The following is a 20,192-nucleotide window of genomic DNA, read 5'->3' as shown; positions in this document are numbered from 1 at the left end:
AGAGTGTTGATGATTTTTTTCCTCCAGCAGTCTGTATAGCACCTTGCCATACTATAATTTAAAAGTTGATAGTGAAGAAGCTTCCAAATTGATTTTTCCAACTCCTCTGACCAGCTTTTGTTGTCTCTTTTAGCTACAGGGTCTTTCTGTCAGGTTCTTGTGGTCAACCAAGAGCAATGGTAATACATTATTTTAGTGGTCTCTGGGACCTCTTCTAAACAACAACTGTTCAAAAGAAAATATATCATACCTGGTTTTGGGCTTTTGTATTTTATTTTCTTTCTTTTAGTAAGGCTTATCTTTCTATGGATCATGGCAGTAGATTCTTGCAATAATTTAGTTGAGAGTCTAGTTGTCATGGGGCATGCTTGCAATCCCAACTATCTTGGTAACTGGGCTAGGAAGATCACAAGTTCAAGTCTACCCGGCTACATAGCAGGATCTTGTCTCGAAAATGCAAATTAAGAAAACTTGAGCAAGTAAAGAAAATAATAATAGCATTTTGAGTAAACAGATTGGAAGATTGAAGCACTCAGATTATAGTACCAAAGATACAATACTGTGTTGTGATTAGAATCTCTGCTCCCTTTATCTTATTTTTTTTAAAAAAAATGTATTTATGCACACTGTGTGTCTGGTATCTGCGGAGGTCAGAAAAGACAGTGAACTCTCCTGGAACTGTACTTAAGGAATTGTTGTGAGTTATCATGTGGGTGCTGGGTCCAGGTCCTCTGCAAGAGCAGCAAGTGCTTTTAACCACTTAATGCCCACCTTCCTACCCCAAAATGTGCATGTTTGAAGATTAGAGAAAAAGGAACTTCGGTGCTCCAGGAAGTTTTTTCAACGTTGGTGAAAGGATGTATATTTATGCAGAGTTTTGCAGGCCGGTTTTCACCACAAGTAGGCTACTTCTCAAGTACCCTTTCTTCACATCTGTTCCAGATGGGCAATAATTTTGTCACTTTCAACACTAATGTAGGTTTCATATATGTTAGTTTCTAAATGAAAACAAACCAAGTGGTATAACCCTTCAAAATCCAAGGTTTCAGGAAGATGAGACAGGATTATCTTGTATGTTTTTCTACCTATGGCATGTTATTGGTGCCTCAGAATATGTGAAATGTTCTGTGACTATAGGATTTCAGCATTTCTATAGATTTTATTGGGACTTTCCCCTCTGATGATTATAAGACAATTAATGATCCCATTAATGTTTGATTTGATAAATAAGTAAATGTTATAGAATATTCCAAGAGTAGCATTAAATTGTGGGAACTTTCAGAGACCATTTCTTACAAATGAATTACTGTCAAATATCTTTAATTGTATTGCCAAGTACAGTTAAAATTTTTTTTAAAACTTAGGGAAAGTAAAGAATTTAAAATGAACTCAGACATATCTGATGAACTTGCAAAAGATTTGACTGCTTTAATATGTCTCCATGTGGTGGCTGATGTTCTTAAATGGAGTTTGCTCTTATCTTTTTTGTGAGATTTTTGTTGTTGTTGTTGTTGTTGTTTGCTTTTTATTGACTTTGACAGACCTTAATATTGTTTATGAAAGCTAGACCTCACTCTTTCAGATATAGCTTTTGTCTTGAGCAGTATTGTGGTTATATAATGAATAAAATGTTTTTGTAACCTATGCGGGTAAGTGGGCTTTGTAGCTCCCATAAGTATTTTGAGATAAAATTCATGTTAAGGCGCATGTCTTGTGCTCAGTTTGTGCTGGCTCTTAGATGATTTTCAAGATGTGGTTAAATGTGTTTCTGATAACATTCTGTAAATAAAGTTTCTCAACCAATGTGAAGTTTGTAACTTACTTCATATCACCTTCCTCTGGTGCTTTTCTAATTTAAGTTAAATTTTGACATGCTTCCCTATTGTTAATGTCCTGATGAAATTCAGTTCAGAAGCAAATTAATAGACTTTTCTTTCTTCAGTGATTTTTACCTTAAAATTTAACTCATATAGTGTTGCACAAAGTTAGAGATTTGGAAAGCCTGATAGATCTATTTGAATTGTATTACTACAATTTTTGCATGGGTTTGAATTTGGAGACTACCCAGAGTTGGGTGCTTTATTGTCCCCATAGGTAAGATTTAGGGCATCTTAATTGTGCATACTTAATCATTATTTTGGTACAGGAATTTCTCCATATTCACTAAAGTTTTACTTTGTGTTTGCATTTTATGACTATTGATCATGCACAGACTTCTGTGAAATGACCCCATAGGGCAAAGTTATGTCTTATGGAGAATAGTAGTAGTTCCCAATGCCTCTAAAGAGACTTGATTTTGTAAACTCCTCTTTCCCTCCTGCCCTCCTTCCATCTTCCCCTCCTTTTCCCACTTTTAAACAGGTGCAGATGCTTACCCAGAAGTACTTTAGGGAAAAGATTTATTTAAAAAATTAATTATGAATATGTATGTTTGTATATATGTCGGTATGTACAAGTTAGTGAAGGTGCCACTGGAAACAAGAGGCAATCAGATAGATAATCTAGAACTAGAGTTACAGGTGATTGTGGGCTTCCTAGCGTGGTGTTAAGAACTCCCGAATGTTCTGAAAGAATAGTATAAAGTTTTAACTGCTAAGACAACTGTCTAGCCCCCATATGTACTTTTTTTTTCTACCAAATTGTTCCTATATTCCCTTGCTTCTTTCCTGACTGCTTGCTTCGCACCCCCTAGCCTTGTCTGCCTTTCTCTTGGCCTTTTGTCTGTCCTTCCTTCTTCCCTCCCTCCCTCCCACCCTCATTTAAGATAAGGCCTTACTCCCCATTGAAGCATAAACAAACACTTAAATTACTTTTAAATAATGCCTGTGAAATTATTCTATAAAATAAAATGGTTCAGGATTAATCACATACCTCCATCTTGTGACTCACAGGCAGTGTGGTTGTGGATAGGTGTGAATGCAACCTAACACAATTAAAACAATCTAAGATTTTTTTTTGCTTGCAATTAATTGTATGAGTACTAATGAGTGTTTCATCAAAATAGCCTATTGATTGATATGCTGGCTAGTCTTCCCTTCATGCAGACAATGTGGTCACATGATACCCTTCCTACATCCTCTGTGTATGGATCATTCCTGGTGTCTTCTTGTTCCCTCAGGATTTGCCCTCTTTTATTATCCCCTATCTTTTCTTTGTTTTTCTCTTCGGTGTAGCTTATTTTCTGCTCTCTTTGGTGAGATTGATCATCCTTTGAAGGAGAAAGGTCTGACCAAGACATAAAATATGCTAGTTTTCATTTTCTTCTTCCTTGTATCACCAAGGTAATAAGAGTATGCCTCAATAAAGATTGAAGGCAGTGTTGGAGAAAATCAGCCTGACCCAAAGTATAATATACTGTTGAATGAATGTTTAAATATACTGTTGAATAAAAGATTAGCTTCCTCTCTTAAGAACTCCCCACAATCAGTTTCCCACAAAGGCTAATAAGGTAGGTTTCAAGCATTATGTTGACTAAAAAGTATTTTTAAAAATTAAGTTTTTTATTTTACTTATGTGTATAAGTGTTTGTATGTATGTATGTATGTATATATGTATATGTGTATGTATTTATGTGTACCATGTATGTTCTTAGTGCTGTAAAGGTCAGAAGAGGGCATCAGATCCCCTAGAACTTGAGTTACATGTGGTTATAAGCCAAACTTAGCTCCTCTGATAGAGCAGCAAGTACTCTTAATAGTTTAACTCTCTCTGCAGTCCCTAAAATAAAATTATTTTTAGCTGACATATAGTAATTATGGATGTTTATATTGTTCAGAAAGGGGAAATCTGTCATTTAAGAGATACATCATTTCTTCATATTTGAAATATTACCCTCCTGACTGTGATTTTGAAATATTTAATTAATTGTTGTTAATATAGCTATAGAATACTGTAGGTTAGAAGTGAATAGTATGAATTGATTGGAAGAAAACAAAGATAAGGGACTGTTGGGTGTGTACTGTGTGTTGGGTGTTTGGGAGCAATGCTTTAAGAATGGTTGGTTCTTTAATGGCTAGTTCTTCAGAATCTCCAATGAGAGATTTGTCTAGTAAATGCATTTTTATGCTCAGTTATTGCTTTACTCCTTAGTATATATTAGGCACCTGGAATTCAAATATGCATCTAATTGAAATTCTTTCTTAAAGCTTAGTGAATTTTATATAAGTGTTATTGGTAAGTATTTTTGAAAAAATTAGCCTTTTTGACAAATATATATCACTTTTAAAGGTTATGACTTCATTTTTACTAAGAGTTGTAAGAACATTAGAATTCAAGTATGTTTTGAAGCTATATGAAATGTTATTTTAACTCATACCTTATTTGCTATTGATTTTTAGGCTTTTTCCCCAGCAGCTCCCAAGGCTGTGATGCATTTCTCCGCCACAAGATGACACTGATTTCTCCCTCAGTTCTGAAAAAGTATGGCATTCCCTTTGACAAGGTTTGTTCCTCTTAGTCTTTCACGAGTAGGCTTTTCATTTTGTGGAATTTGTATTTAGGATGAACTTAAAAGTACTATGTCTTGCATTGTTAAAAATACTTTTATGATAGGTGAAAAGAAGCTTATGCTCATGTTCTATAACGTCGATAATTAATTTGAATACTATTTGAGTATTTTATTTTAAAGTATATTTAGAATAGTTTACGTATATATAATATTTTGTTAGAGCATTCCATGCATAAATACATTATGCTTTGATAAAATCCACTTACTGTTCCATCACATCGAGATCTTCCCTTATCTCCCCCACTATTTTTTCATCCAAACTTAATTGTGGTTTTGTTTGTTTGATTGTTTTTGTTGTTTTGTTTTGTTTTTTAATTCACAGAGTCCACTTAGTGTATTGTAGCTATATGGGTGTAGGATCATGTACTGGAGGATGGATAGCTTCTCAAGGGCCATATATTGAAAGAAAAAAAAAAAACACTGATTGTCCATTCACTACCAGATATCAGTTGCCAGTAGCATGATCTTCTCTAGCCTTATTGAGATTATGGTTTGCTTGATAATTGTACAGTTTTTGTATATTTAGTCATAATTGCTGTGAGTTCATGTGTGAAATGAAGCTATCATGGCTGGCAGATACTGGTTTTCTGCAGATATCTACTTGTCTAGTTCTTACCTTTCTGTCCCCACTACCATAATGATTTTCAAGCATGGTGGGGAGGAGGAGTGATATATGCACTCAGTTAGTGTTGCATATCACAATCTCTTAATCTCTGCACACTGTCCAGTTGTGGATCTCATTGTTAACCTCTGTCAACTGCACATAGAAGCTTCTCTGACTGAAGGTTGAGAAATACACTAACCAATAGGTATAAAGCATAGAACTGTGCAAGGGACAGTTTATCATATATGGCCATTTATCCAAATAATTCTGATTGGTCTTCCCCTGGGGCCTATGGCCTAGCGAAACAAGAAGTGTGAACCCAGTTAATGGTACTAGGCATACCTTTCATCTTGTAGTGTAGACTCTAAATCCAAGCAAATAGTGGGTGGTTGCTACTGTAACAATTGTAACACTATTGCACATGTGAGTTTGTCTTGCTGGCCAACTGTTTATTGTATATCTCAGGGTTCAAAATTTGATAAGACTGTTGATGACTTTTCTTCCCTAGTAATGTTCTTACAAGCCTTCATTGCTATGAATAACCAGTATGGATGAAGCTTCTGCATCAGTACCAGCTTGATTTTTTTTCCCCACCCCTATTTTTTATAAGTCAAGTATGTTGTGCCTACCTCAGTCAGTAGAGGGTAATCAAGAACAATGGCAATATCATGTAATGTTTAGGGCATATGTTTAGGACAACTTACTAACAGCCCAAAAAGATAACCCCTATTTGGTACTGGGCTTTTTATTTGAGAGTATCATTAATTATATCTAGGGGAGGCATTGTCCCTTATTAATTATAGGATAACTCCATTTAAACTCTTTTTATATGTACGTCTGTTTTTTGAAGTATCTAGATAGTCACCACAATAAGCCACTTAAAAAACTATTTAGTATTAATTATCTCTGCCACCCTGACCTCCCATCATTCCACCTAATATAATGGTTCATATTGTTACTCCTTTCCTCCTTCATACTATCTGTTTTCTTTCTTTTGAAATCCACCCTTCTACTATGACTGTTAGTAGGTTCCAATTTTTTTGAGTATTCCAATTTAAACAAATATTGAAAGGTTCAAAGCCAGCATCTAGCACCCACTTGTACAAATGAACATGTGGTGTTTTTCTTTTGGATTGGAATTACCACACTCAATGACTATTTATAGTTCCATCCATTTACCCGTGAATTTCACAATTATGTTTTTCATCATGGCTGAGTAGCATTCTATTATAGCACATTTTCCAGTTGTTAGGTATCTAGGTTGCTTTGCTTTCCTAGCTATTGTCAATACCATAGCAATGAACATGGAGGAACAAATATCTCTATAGTAAGATATTGAATCCATTGGGAATATACCAGTAATTCTGTGACTGGGTCATATTGTATATCTATTTCTAGCCTTTTGAATTATCTCCATACAGACTTTCAATAGTGCAAGTCTTTTTCATACATGGGGAGTTGAATTTGTATAGAGCCAAAAATTTTATCTTATTTTATTTTTCTATATGTAGCTCTCCAGTTTGACCAATACTATCTGTTGAAGATGCTGTTTTATTTTTGTTTTTGTTTTTTTTCCTGCAGTGTGCTTCTGGCTTCTTTGTCAATTGTCAGGTGGCTGTAAAAGTGTTGTCAATAACCACATGACTGTAAGAGTATGGGGTCGTATCTGGGATCTCAGTTTTATTTCATTAATCAAGGTGTTTGTTTTTATGATTTTGTCATACAGTTTTTATTATATAGAGTTATACTATAACTCTATAGTATAATTTGATATCAATGATGGTAATACTTCTAGCAGTGTTTTTATTTTTCATTATTGTTTTAATTATCCTGTCTTTCATGTTTCTGCATATATTTTGCAATTGTTATCTTGAATTTCTGTGAAGAATTGCATTGAAGTTTTGATAGAGATTGCATTGAATCTGGTGATTGCTTTGAGAGCATAATTGTTAATCCTAACAATTCATGAACATGAGAGGTCTTTTCATCCTCTGATACCTTAATTTCTTCTGTAAAGATTTTATTGTACAAGTTTTTTTTTCGATCCTTAGCTAGCTTTAAATATCTATCTGTCTGTCTGTCTGTCTATTTACCTACCTACTTATCTTTCTATATATGAGGTAGTTCTTATTGTACAGTACCAGTAGCCCACAAATAATGCCATGAAAACTCACTAATTATGAAAGTTTGGCCTTAGTTTAGGCTTGTTATCAACTAGCTATTATAATATTTAACCCATTTATATTAATCTGCATTCTGCCATATGGCATTATCACTCTTCCATCTTGCACCTCATATTCTGGCTGACAACTCCACCTCTCCTTTTCCCAGAGTTCTCTCTCTCTTGCTGCCTCTTAAGACTCACTTGTAATTCCTGGCTAGCTACTGACCATTCAGGTTCTTCTTCTTCTTTTTTTTTTTTTTTTTTGCATTAGTCATAGCAATACATCTTAAATATCATACAAAATACACATATACATACATGTATGTATGTATGTATGCTTATGATCTTAAATTTTATTTCATTCTTTTTAGATATTTATGGATTGGATTGTTTATCTTAGTTTTTCTCAGTATTTTTGTTATTGCCTACTGATTTTTCTGATTTTTTTTTCTCTCAACATATTTATTGGCTGTAGCAGTTTTCTGGTTTCTACCTTTTCTATTTCTGTTGTCTTTATCTTATTTTACTGCTCTAGTGAAGACTGCAAGCATTATTTTAAAGAGGAGTTGGCAGAATGGCTATTCTTGTCTTATTCCTGATTTTAGTGGAAATGATGTGACTTTTTTTTCCATTTAATGAGACATTGTCTGTAGACTTATTGTATATTGTCCTTATTATATTGAGATCAATCCTCTGTATTCCTACATTCTATTAGTACTTTTATCATGAAAGGATGCTCATTGATTTTTGTCAGACCTTTGATGAGTGTAATGAGTTGACCCTGAGGCATCTGATCAGTCCTATTATAGGGTGTATTATGTTTATTGATTTACATATGTTAAACTATCCTTGTATCTCTGAGATAAAGCCAAAAGCCAACTTGATCATAGTGCGTGACTTTTTTGATATGTCCCTTAGTTTTCGAGTTTTTTTTTTTATTTTTTTTTTTTTTAAGTTGAGAGCTTTTTTCTTCTATGGGAATTTTCTTCTATGGGAACTAAAGGGAATTGGCCTTTAGTGCTCTTTTTTAGTTTGGTCTTTGGTTTTGTTATTAGGATAATGCTAGGCATGCTAAAGAATTTGAAAGTATTCCTTCCTTTTATATTTTACCAAGAGAAATGAGGAGTATTGTTAGTTCTGTGGTTATCTTGGTAGAATTTTATTCTCAGTGCATCTGGCCTGGGTTCTTTTTAAAACTTGGAGGATTTTCAATTCCTGGATCTATCTTATTTGTTGTTATTGGTGTGTTTAAATTCTTTTTTTTAAATTTTAGTTTAACTTTGGAAGGTCATATTCATCTTAAAACTTACCTATTTCTTTCAGAGTTTCTAGTTTAGTGGGACGTTCTTATGATTCTCTTGAGTTTCCTCAGTATCTTACTGTTCGTTTCTAATTTTATTGACTTTAGTCCTCTCTTTTGCTTAACTGGCTTGTTTTTGTCAATCTTTTTTATTGTTTAAAGAACAAATTCTTGTTTATTTCTTTTTTTGTTTGTCTTTCATTAATTTCATACCCAATCTTTATTGTCCTACTGGTTTGGCTTTGTTTTTTCTTGTTATTTCAGGGCCTGTAGGTACATTCTTCTGTTATTAATTTGAAAGCTCCCATATTTTTCACCATAGGCTCTTACTATTACAAACTTTTTATTTTAGGTCTGCCTGATGAAATAGGCTCCCAAGAAGAATGTGTTTTATAGAATGTTCTATATATCCTTTAGATCCTTTTGAATTCTGATGTCATTTAAATCCATCATTTCTATGTTTGGTGTTAGTTGGCATGACTTCCTGATGAGACTGGCATGTAGAAACCACCAATAATTACTGTTAGAGTTAATGCATGTTTTAGGTCTAATAGTATGTATTTAATGAAGTTGGGTGCTTTTGTGTTTGGATCATATTGATTTACAGTAGTACAATCCTTGGGGGATTATTCCTTTAATGACTATGACGTGATCTTCCTGATTACTTTTGTTTAATTTTGGATTGAAGTCTGTTTTTGTCAGATATTAGACTAGCTAAACCAGTTTGCTTCTTAGTTCCATTTGCTTGGAGTATTTTTCCATTCTTTACTAACATGGTGTAATATTGCCAGGTCATGATAGTACACACATTTAATGTTAGCACTTGGGAGACAGAGGCAAAAGTAGTATCACTCTTATACCCTCTTTTCCCTTTTGTATGCCTATAATTTGAGTTTTTAGTATTTTAATGGTATACCATGTTTTCTGTATGTTGCTATCCTTTTTTTCTTTTTTTTATTGTTACAATTCTTCACTTAGTGTCTTGATACTCTATCATTTGCTTGTTTCATTCTATTTGTAAGGCTTCTCCTGAAGTTTTTCATTGAGATATTGAGTATTTGAATTTCATCTTCATTTAAGCTTGTGTTTTCTTCATTGTTTATCTCTATTGAATTTGTTTTTGAAATCCCACATTATCTTTGTTATTTTGTTCAGGTATGTATTTTTATTCTTGATTTTGGAGTTTAGTGGAGTGTTTGTGTCATCATAAAATTACATGTATATTTACATGTATATTTTTTAAGTTTATGATTGTTGTGGGTGCCAAAGATGGAACTCAAATTTTCAGGCACTTTTAACCACTGAACCATCTTATCACCTACAACTTTTCTCATTTTAAAATAGTTGTGATATCATGACATTCTTTTGCTTTTTTAAAAATAGAAAATGAAAGTTTATACTAACTGTTACATGATTTGGAAAGTCTTATTGAACATTATGTCTCATCAAACCCTGCAGATCACCCAGGAGGCTGGAGAGTTTATGATCACTTTTCCTTATGGATATCATGCTGGTTTTAATCATGGTTTCAATTGTGCTGAGTCTACAAATTTTGCTACTGTCAGATGGATTGACTATGGGAAAGTTGCTAAATTGGTAAGTTTTATCTGAAAAGTAAAGCCTCTTTATAGTACTTTTTTCTTTTCAGTTTAGGTATATTTTCTTTCCATGAGCTGAAAATTCATGCCTGAAATTTTCTATTTTGAGATTATTATAAGACAGTTTGCTCTGAGGAGATTCCCCCCCCCCCGTGGATGCTTAGTTTCTCTCTCAAAGCTACCACTTGGGTTGCTTGCAATATTTCCTATTGACTGTGTATTAAATAGATTTGTTTCTCTTGCTAAAGTTCAGTCAGTGGTTTAGGAAATAGGTTATAAAAGGAAGTGACTAGTTAAATATGTTAAATTCGTAGTTAAATTTGGTAACTAAGGGAGTGTGGTGAAAAGAAATTACTAAAGCTTCCTTAATACAGAAATGAATTTCTCAGTAATGTAAAACATACTTTAAAGTATATCTTAACATTTAAGTTGGTATAAAGTTCTGTTTGTAGCTCTTGTCAGCTGTATTTGTTGTACGTCATAGACTTTGTATTTCTATCTACAATGAACAGTTTATATAAAATTCGTCTGCTTTCACTTTGTGGCATTAAAACAGGGACATCTTCCAAACAATTGATAGTAATTTTCCTTTTTTATGGCTTTTCAGGAGAAGCAGAATGGTAGAGGGTTATGTCTTAATGAAACTGTTTCACAGTATAGGAAGGTCACATAGAGTCTGTGAGAGAAAAGATAAATGAAGCTAGCTTATGGGTCTTACTTTAGCTACTTCATAGTACAAGTAACTATTTTTATTCCATTCTAAGAACAATTGTATGTAGAACCATTTTGTGAATTTAGAGAAAATTATTCTTAAGTTATATGTGTATTTAGAAGATTCCATGATATATAATTCTTGCCTTTGACAACTTAGGAAGCACTTGAATAAATTCTTAAGAAGTTTGATTCTTTGACAGGTCCTTTTATATATACATTTTGGTCATTTAGTCATCAATACCCTCTCACATCCTCCCTACTCCCACCAAATCCCTTTTTCTTCCTAACAAGTTTCCCTCCTATTTTTAAATTTCTGTTGTCATCTGGTTTAGTTTGTGAGCTACATGGTTCAATTACAGTTACATAAGAATGGGTGGTGTTTTTTAATCAAACATGGGCAAGTATCTAGTGGTTACACCACTGAAGAAAATGATTAATGTCTGTTTTAAAGGGGTTTGGGAGCCTTCTCAGCTTGGTCGATCACCTTCCTGGACCTGGGGGGAGTTGGGAGGACCTTGGTCTTAGCATAGAGTGGGGAACCCTGATGGCTCCTTGGCCTTGAGAGGGAGGGAGGGGAGGTATGGGTGGAGGGGAGGGGAGGGAAGGGGGAGAAGGAGGGGAGAGAAAGGGGAGAAGGAGGGGAGGAAGGGGGGAGGAGGAGGGAAGGAGATGGAAATTTTTAAATATAAAAAAAAATAAACCATGAGAAAAAAAAAAAAAAAAAAAAAGGGGGTTGTTTGCAAAGGCACACAAAGCTGAACTACTTCTTCCTACTAATTGGTGATATGGATCAAAATAAGACATTTCTTCCTTGTTGACAGCTATAAGCAATGAGATTTTTTTTCCACAGTTTTGTAGTAAGAGTAGACTGCAACTGGTGAGGAATTGTGGATCTTGGTCTGCGTTAGAATCTCACTTGGCTGGTGGATCTGAGGTCAAACCTTCCTGCTCTTGCTTGATACGATATATATATATATATATATATATATATATATATATATATATATATATATATAAAATAAGTATATATTATAAAAATAAATTTATTTTAAAATTAAATTACTTTAGGAAAATAATTTATTTTTCAACAAAATTATAAAGATTCTTTTTTTTTATTTAAAAGTTTGCTGTTTGCCAGGAAGTGGTAGCACACACCTTTAATCCCAGTTCTCTGGCGGCAGAGATAAGAGGATCTCTGTGAGTTGAAGGCTAGCCTGGTCTACACAGTGAGATCCAGGACAGGCTCCAAAGCTACAGAGAAACCCTGTTTCCAAAAAAAGGAGATGATTTTCTCTAAGAGGAGAAGAATACATATGTATGTGAACATTCACTTCTTAGTTTTGGGATTTTATTTAAGTAGGCACATAGTTATTGATTCACACTTTAGGCGAGCTAATTTAAAATATTCCACATGTCCTATGCAGGCATTTCCCTCACCCCTTTCTTTACCCTTCTCAGGTACTACTCTGAGTACTTTAGTTTTCTATTGCAGGTTTGTCAAAGTACCATGTGTTGATGCTTAGAAATACCATTCTTTATCTTCATACAGTTTAGTAGGTTAGGGGCTCAACATTGACCTCACCAGCAAAAAGTCAAGTTGTTTTATAGACTAGGTTTGTTACTGCAAACTGTGGGAACAAGCAGGATTTCCCCACCTTCCCTTGTTTTGGTTGAATCTCAATTATATTTCTATTGCTATGAAGTAAGATGTGTTTCCTAGCTAACCCCACCTTATAGTCTGACCAACATGACTTCCCAAACATGAACTCGACAAAGACAACACAAATGGACATGACATAGTGGCCTGGGGAAAGCCCATGAGGTCTTGCCTCAACAAAATACTATAGGCTACAAAGAAAAGCTGGGATTGGGAGAGGTGTCGTTCCCTATGGAAGAGCATACCAATTGGAAACATACGTACAAGTAACATTATACAGACTTAGCAGGTTATATTTAGGAATACACACATACATATGTGTACACACACATTCATGCAGTAATAATAATGAAAAATGAGGCCATGAATTTGAAGGAGAGTTGGTAGGAGAGTATAGATGGGTTTGGAGGTAAGACCGGAAAAGAAATGTAACTACCTATTAGCTCAAAATTTAAAAGAAAAATTAACAAAGAACAATGAGACATTATGACCAAGGCAAGTTATAAAAGAAATCATTTAATTGCGGGCTTGCTTGCTTTTTTTAGTTTCAGAGTACGAGTCCATGGTCATCATGACAGGCATGGTAGTAGAACTGTAGTTGAGCTTATATGAGAAAAAGAAAGGGGATGGGGTTGGGAAGAGAGAGATAGAGGAGAGGGAGAGACAGCGTTAACTGGAAATAGAGTGGGCTTTTGAAACCTTAGTGCCCATCTCCAGTGACAGACCTCTTAATCATTCCTAAATGCTCCTACCAAATGGAGACCAAGCATTCAAATATGTAGGACTATAGAGCTCATTCAAAACAGTACAGGTTGCTAGCTAAATTTACTACTATAGAGTTGTAAGAGTAATGTGGATGAGAGCTGTATGGCTGGGGGAGACTGCAGGACCACTGGCAGTGGCACCAGACACCACTGCTTTTACTGGCTTTTTGGAACCCATTCTCTTTGGATGGGTACCTTGCTCAACTGAGATATAATAGGGGGAGAGTCTTGGTCCTTTCTGAAAGCAATGTGCCTTACCCACTCTGAGGGCTGGATGGGGGTTGGGGTGGAGGAGGGGGAAGGTAGACGGTATGGAAGAAGAGGAGGGAGTGGAAACTGGGATTGGTATATAAAATTAAAAAAAAATAGTTTGCTTTTTTTAAAAAACCACAAAAACCCACAAGTTTTTACTTTGAAGATTTGTATTGTATAAAGTATATCATTTATACACATAAAAAGAGAGAGTAAGTCCGTTTTCTTTGCTGATTGACAGGTACTGATTAGGATTTTATTTTTTTCTACAGACCTTTCTCAGATTTTTCCATATCATTATTTTAGCACAGGTAATGTTTAAGTTTCCATATATATATATGACAATACATTTACAGATAGTAGGAATTTGGATGAGACATCATTAAAGGATTTAGCGAGCCTAACAATCTTCTTTTCATCCATAGTACAAATTAGCAAATGATAGGCTGATGGTTGAGAATCTACTTTGCATAAGTAATGGTGTTACCTGCTTAAAATCATAAACTTATCCTTTTAATGGAAAATGTTGAATGTTTCAGTAGCCTGTGAACTCTTAGCATTACCATTTCCATTCTTAGTTAATTATTTTTCTCATAGTAAGTTGTGATGTGATTATTTTCTAGACTTTAGTTGTTTTTATCTCTAATTTTCAAGGTAGATAACCTTATAAATTTATAATATCATATAATAACATATATATGTTAACCATTTGAGTAATGTGTTTTGGGAACAAATTCCTGTTTTGTCCTTGACTGATATAATGTATATGTTAGTTATGGATTGTGGTAAGCAGACTTTTAGCTTTGTGGATGTCTTATTATTTGCTTTTTTGAATTCATTCTAAATAGTATATTACATGGCTTGTAAATGTAGATGAATAGAGGTTTTTATTTATTGTAAACAAACTTCTGCTTTTTCACAGACAGACAAGTGTAAAAGTGCTCAATAAAGTCTCTGGAGATACTGCATTAATTGATGAGTGTAGCAGAACATGTGTACTGTACATCTTCATACTATAGACATATACATAAGTCATTCATCCATATATTATGAAGTAATTCACGTTAGTCCACATTTCTAATTTGTATCAGAAAAGAATTATTACAAAATGCTGCTTTTAATGAAAACAAAACTGATTAGAACACCTTACCATTTTCTCTGTGAGGAGATCTTTGATTATAAGCTATCAGGCTTGTTTGGTAGAGAAAACTTTCACTACTTTAGGGGACTAGTTGTCAGAGAGAGAACCGCTATTTACTGAGCATGTGCTTGTTCTTTTCATGTTGGTGCTGGTCTGGAAACCACAGGTGAGAATATTTGGCATTGCACGCTTCCTTTGTCCTTTGATGCTTACTTAACCTTCTGATGGTGTGGTGGTTTCTGATGATAACTTTTGTAATGGGTGGGTTACAGGTTTCAACTGAAATGTAGTGGCCAATAAAGCTTTATTCTTACGATCGGTTTTGATTGACTAGAGATCCCATACAGTGATTGGTATCAAACTCAATGTGTCTTCCAAATTGGTACACGTTTTTGGAGTTTGATATCGTCAACTAAATTTTTGGATTTGAAGGCCATTTCAGGGCTTGTTTCTTAGTCAAATATGTTCTTTTTCATGTATTGGTTTAAAGCTCACATTTCTCTCCAGCTCCAGATCTCATAGCAACTTAGTGTGATCATTGTTGTTTCTAAGAGGTTCCCAATATTCTACCTACACATCCTTGAAATACTTATTTCCTTCAATCTGGACCATTTAGCTCTCTTTTCCCTTGACTTATAAAGTATTACAAGGAGCTCCACAGCATCAGACCCTTGTATTTAACAGGGTTATGCTACCTGAGAAGATGTTTATATAGCTTGTCCTGATTTTACTAATCTAAGATGATAAAATCTCATAAAATATACTCAGCTCCCTGTAGTCTTAAGCTGCTTGCTTGGTGGGGGAATACTCAGAGTCTTCTCTGAAAGAATTGCTGGGCTGTATATTGTTGCAGGAATATGTGGGAATAATCTTTCTGAGAAATACTGTTCAGATCTTGCTCTTACAAATCAAACTTTCACAAAACTGAAACCAAGCAATTTCAGATAATTTATCACTATGTATATGTTAGGCTCCTATATTGTGTACTCAACCTGTTCAGAATTATCTGCCATCTAAGAAAAACATACTTGGTTCCCTGCAGTGTTATGGTTTGGAATGCCCCCAGTATATTGTCTTCCTTAATTTTCTATTGTGTTCTTGCATATCCCTGACTCAGAACAAAGTATGTGTCTGTGAGCTATGGTGAGCCGGTCTAAGACCTTTGATTAGAAGCAGTAAGTTGTTTAAAGCAACATCACTTTCCCCTACATATGTTGGAAAAAAAAACATATGGTAGAGTTATTAGGGCCAGGAAAACAATTTTCTACCTTTTGAAATTCCAATAAAAAATGATGAAGACAAGGTCTACACTCCTTGTTCTTACCATATTTCCTGTGCAATTTGGTATATAAAAAGAATGGCCTTTGTTCATGGCTGCTAGGAATAATCAGACTCTCTTAGCTTAGACTTCTCTTTTAGATTAATACAGGAAGACGAAAAACTCTTCAGAATAAATCAGGGCCACTCTCGAGTAAAGGACACCAAAAGTTAACTTTTTCTATTTCATGTGACATCACCCCAAGGATTAATACATTTTCTCTGTCTTTAGGGAGCCTCCCTGAAGAACTTTTAATAACTGCCATATAAAAGCTTTAATGGTAGTAGATAGAATGTACTGTTGACTTATTTTGGGAATCTTCATTGCTTTAAACATCAGAGTAAATATAGAATAATAATGCTATTATCCCCCTGATAGCAATTGAAGCCAAACGTCTCTGCATATTTGAATTATGCATTACATTTGTAACATTCCTTTGTGGAAAAGTGGAGCCCATGGTTATATCTGTGTAGCTGTAGTGCTATTCACAGGCTTGGATCCTGTCTAGGATGTATGAAAGAGCTAGCTTGCAGGTTTTGATTTTATCCTTTTATGTAGAAGATGAAATGTAGTTATTTGGAGGCTGGATTTGATATATAGGTTTATTATTATTATGTATCTATTAGTTTCACATAAGAAAAACTGGTAGCTATTAAATAAATCTTTGACTTAGATTTGAGATTGAGTGTTCAAAGATATTTGTAAAAGTATTTTGTTTTTGTGATGTGGCAGCTGTATGTATTGTGATCTCCTTAAAGAGAAAGAGTTATTTACTGTAGTGATTGTTTTGGGGAAAGTTATGTCTTACCTACATCCTCAGAAATTGGATGCTTTTTACAGTGTGTAGAGTGAGAGACTTGCTATGACTCATTAATGATGTTGTTTTGATTTGATTGATTTGATATGCAATAATTTTATGTCATTTATAATATGTCAGAGACTTGAATATTGAAATACAGACTGCAATTGATTTTGAATAAGAAGTTGTCTATGATGTAAGCACCAGGGTATGGATTCATTCTATTTTACAATTTTTTTTTTTTTTAATGAAACAGAAAATTTTAGTTAATTAGCAGTCTTCCCGTGAAGTCTTCAGTTTTGGACAGAAAACTCCGAGATCAATTTTTAAAAGTTTTCTTTTTATTTGCTCCATTTCCTTGCTAGCTGGTACAGATCAAATCTCCTTAGGCATCTTGGTAATTTTCTGCTTCTGGGAGATTTAACCATGCTCTATTAGTTAGGGTTACTATTGCTGTGATGAAACACCATGATCAAAGCAACTTGTTGAGGAGTGCTTACACTTCTATGTAACTGTTCATTATCAAAAACAAGTGCAGGAACTCACATAGAGACAGAATCTGGAGGCAGGAGCTGATGCAGAGGCCATGTAGGAGTGCTGCTTACTGGCTTGCTCAGGGTGTTTTTTTTTGTTTTTTTGTTTTTTTTTTTTTTTTTTTTATAAAACCTAAGACCACCAGCCAAGAGACGTAACCACCCACAGTAATCTGGGCCCTCTACCATCAATAACGAATAAAGAAAATGCCTTACAGCTGGGTCTTGTGGTGTCATCTTTTCAATTGAGGTTCCCTCATTTCAGATAACTCTGTCAAGTTGACTTAAGACTAGCTAGCACTTGTGCTGATAACAAACATAGTGTGGCACCTTTTTAGCACTACAATCCAGAACCTTTGGGTTCAAGCTATTCTCCTGCATCAGACCTGTGGTAACTGGATTTTACAGGTGTGTGCCATTTGCATTTTACACTGTGTCATAATGCATTAGTCTAATAATATTTACCTGCTGTTATTGTATGCAAAGGAAAGAAAATCCGAACTGTCTTACATTTTCATTGAACAAGTCTCTCCTCTCCCTTCCCTCTTTCCTTGTGTGGGCTCAAATCTATGACCTTGGTCATACCAGACGAGAGATGAGAGGTCTACTACAATTAAACTAAATCAACAGCTTCAAGTTCTATATTTTTTAAAGTATTACATATTTTGTGTTGTGCAGTTGTAGCTTAAGTTCATATTTAGTAACTAAGTAACTGATACAGTTAACGTACAAAAATAAATAGAAAATGCAGTTACTGAGTTCAAAGATAATGTCAGCATTTAAACCTAGGCAGGCTAAGTGAAGTATACCCACTTCATGTACCCAGCCAGGCTCCTCTCCTCACTTTTCCTATTTTAGAAATTTAGCAAAAAAAAAAAGAAAAAAAAAAAAAAAAAGAAGGCCTCAGGAGACACAAATTTCCAGTTAGCCTTTCTACTGAAGCCCTTCAAACTTAAGCTTCATGGTCTATGGGAAAATGAGGGCTGCGACAAAAGTGCATGCGCTGCCATTTCTTACCTTGTAGCTCCCACAATACATTGTTTTATTTTATTGTCTGTATCTGTATATGCTGTTTTCATACAGTGCTCCACACCTAAGGATCAAAGGCTTGAGCAGATTGGGAGAGATCTATAAATAAATTATAGCCAATTCACAAAAGATAACAGTTCAATTTGATGATGCAAACATTTGGTAAGTAGCCAATGAAATTTTCATTTAATAAAATCTACAGGCAATAAATGATAGTATAAATATTTTTTACATAACTGAGAACCATCTATTCAGCATAGCAAAGAAAGATCAATAATATCCTCCAAGACTTTCTCAGATTAGGAAAAGAACTATGAGGGGAGCTCACTCGTTCTAAAGAAATAAGAAGACTAATGTTCATAATGAGACACTGTGTGATACACACTACTGTGAAATCATCATTTTGAAAATAAAAATAATGAGATATTTTAATATTTAATCAGCATAGTCACTGATGTAATCTACAGAGCCTAATACAGATTCTTGAATATAAACAGATAATAAGCATTTAGTACATACCAGCAAAACCAAACATGCAATGCAGTATTTTAAAAAAAGAATATTCTTTCTAAACATAGTTACAAAGCAGAAGTATATTTTAATTATTAAAATATAGTGTGGGTTTGAGTGCATCTATGAGTGTGTGTGTAACTTGTGTTTGTGAGTATGTGAGTATATGTGTTCATGTATGCTGTATATGATCTACATATATATGTTTATGTATATGTATGTAGGCATATTTATGTCTTTAATATTTGTGTGTTTGCAGTGTAAGCATGTATGTAGATATAAGAATAACTTTTGTGAATAGGTTCACTCTTTTCACAATGGGTTTTGCGATCATACTCAGGTATTCAGGTCTGTGTGGCTAGCATTTTTGTCTGTGGATAAAAAAGCTTGATTTATTTTTTATTTGATTTTAATTTTGTTACCTGAAATCCATTTTTCATTTTGTCATCTTTTCTGGAAGTTAATGCTGTCTCTGCTACTGTTTTCCCTGGTGACTCTCAAAATGGTTTTATCTCTGCCGCTTCTGACATAATGTTATATTAAAAGTATTACTTTTCTAGTCTGTGTTGTTAGAATATAATACTATATTCTAAACTAAAATACTATATTCTAATACGAAAATATACTATTTATTAAATGCGTACTAGATTAAAATATTCATAGAATAACATGATGTAAAAACTGAAAACAGCTTTGACATTACAATAGGTAAAGGAGGGGATAACTCATTTAAAGCAAGCACGTTCTCTCCAGTTTTCACCTTTTGTGAAATAGTTCCCCCACTGTTTCACCTTCCTCTTTCTCAGTAGCTTATGAAGATACTTCAGGTCTCCTATACCTGGGCCTGCTTATTGCATTCAACTATCATCATAATTGCCTCATTCTATATCTATTGTAATTGGCTGCTCATGATTCTAATGTCTTTTATTCTTAATAAATCATGTTGACATATTGTAATTCAATTAATTCTTTGAGAATTAGAATGAACATTGATCATTCATATATAAGGTCAGTAATAATAGCCAGTATTGAACTACAGAAGATCTTTGCTAAATAAGTGGGTAAGATTTGATTAATAAAAATTTGCTGTTCAAGCTTCAACAAGATTAATGTTGGGAATTCTAACACACCAATTATTTTTTCTTAAAATTTCTGACAGAGCTCTACATAAAGGAATCATATGTTCATGTATCCGCAGGAACTTGTCCTCATTTTCTGAATTGGGTTTATCTCCCTGACCTGAGAATGTATTCAATGAAGAGTTAGCAATGTGTAATCTTTGAAATGGACCTGTACTAATTT

The 20,192-nt window shown here is 34.2% G+C and overlaps 1 protein-coding gene across 5 annotated transcripts in view; it reads left to right on the top strand.

Annotated features, from left to right (window-relative positions):
* Nucleotides 1-20,192, top strand: part of Kdm4c (lysine demethylase 4C) — a 191,437-nt gene that overhangs the window by 60,764 nt on the left and 110,481 nt on the right. For 3 of the 5 annotated variants that reach the window (XR_005285738.1, XR_005285739.1, XR_005285740.1), the window contains exons 7-9: nt 4,338-4,441; nt 10,034-10,171; nt 18,435-18,542. Coding sequence is in view for 2 of the 5 variants with exons in the window: in XM_038332920.2 (XP_038188848.1) it covers nt 4,338-4,441; nt 10,034-10,171 (242 nt within the window). In the remaining 3 variants the exon portion in view is untranslated. The remainder of the gene's footprint in view (nt 1-4,337; nt 4,442-10,033; nt 10,172-18,434; nt 18,543-20,192) is intronic. The other 2 variants (XM_038332920.2, XM_038332922.1) reach the window with 1 other exon arrangement.

Source organism: Arvicola amphibius, chromosome 6 (assembly GCF_903992535.2).
Source record: "Arvicola amphibius chromosome 6, mArvAmp1.2, whole genome shotgun sequence".
In the NCBI taxonomy this organism is placed as follows: domain Eukaryota; kingdom Metazoa; phylum Chordata; class Mammalia; order Rodentia; family Cricetidae; genus Arvicola; species Arvicola amphibius.
The sequence above is the reverse complement of the archived record's forward strand: the minus strand, read 5'-3'. Positions and strand labels throughout refer to the sequence as shown.